At 53.0% G+C, this 606-nt stretch overlaps 1 protein-coding gene across 1 annotated transcript in view; it reads right to left on the bottom strand.

Annotated features, from left to right (window-relative positions):
* Positions 1-606, bottom strand: part of LOC106727340 (chromosome unknown open reading frame, human C1orf167) — an 18,703-nt gene that overhangs the window by 5,779 nt on the left and 12,318 nt on the right. The window contains exon 13 of the mRNA XM_014545454.1: positions 546-603. Within this exon, the coding sequence (XP_014400940.1) occupies positions 546-603 (58 nt within the window). The remainder of the gene's footprint in view (positions 1-545; positions 604-606) is intronic.

Genomic DNA, 606 nt, shown 5'->3' with positions numbered 1-606 from the left:
TTGAGTGTGGCTCTTCCTAAGCCTTAGGAGTACCTTAATTAAGTTAATAACAATGTATCTACCTATATAGTTTAAGTTTAAAAAATTTGGCTCTCAAAAGAAATTTCAATCGTTGTACTGTTGATATTGGGCTCTGTTGACTAATGAGTTTGCCGACCACTGGGTTAGGGCATCACTGAGTTTTCCAGAACAACCAAGTCCCCGCAGCCAGCCCATCAGTACGCAGTATGAGTGTAGGGGACACCTCTAAAACACCCCTAGTGACTCCCTCTCCTGTGCTGGGCTCTGAGGGGGCCGTGCCTCCTGAAAGCCAGGTGAGGATGATGAGGATGAAGATGAACAAGAGCCCTGCCAGGAGCTGGGTTCTGAGCCAAGCCCGTTGGTGGGCTGTCTCACAGTATCCCCACAACCCCCCGTGAGGTGCTACTGCTCTTATCCCCATTTTACAGGTAAGTAAGCTGAGACTCGGCTTAAGTAGCTTGCTTACAGTCCACAACTGGCCCTCCCTCCTTCACCCGTGGGGCCCGTCCCCGTCCCCCACTCACTCTGCCAGGAGGAGTGCCAGTGCTGCAGGGCGTCTCGCACCCGTCTCCGGCCCCGCTCCTG

The sequence above is a fragment of the Myotis brandtii genome, unplaced genomic scaffold, assembly GCF_000412655.1.
Source record: "Myotis brandtii unplaced genomic scaffold, ASM41265v1 scaffold410, whole genome shotgun sequence".
Classification (NCBI taxonomy): domain Eukaryota; kingdom Metazoa; phylum Chordata; class Mammalia; order Chiroptera; family Vespertilionidae; genus Myotis; species Myotis brandtii.
This window is presented reverse-complemented; position numbering and strand designations above follow the sequence as displayed.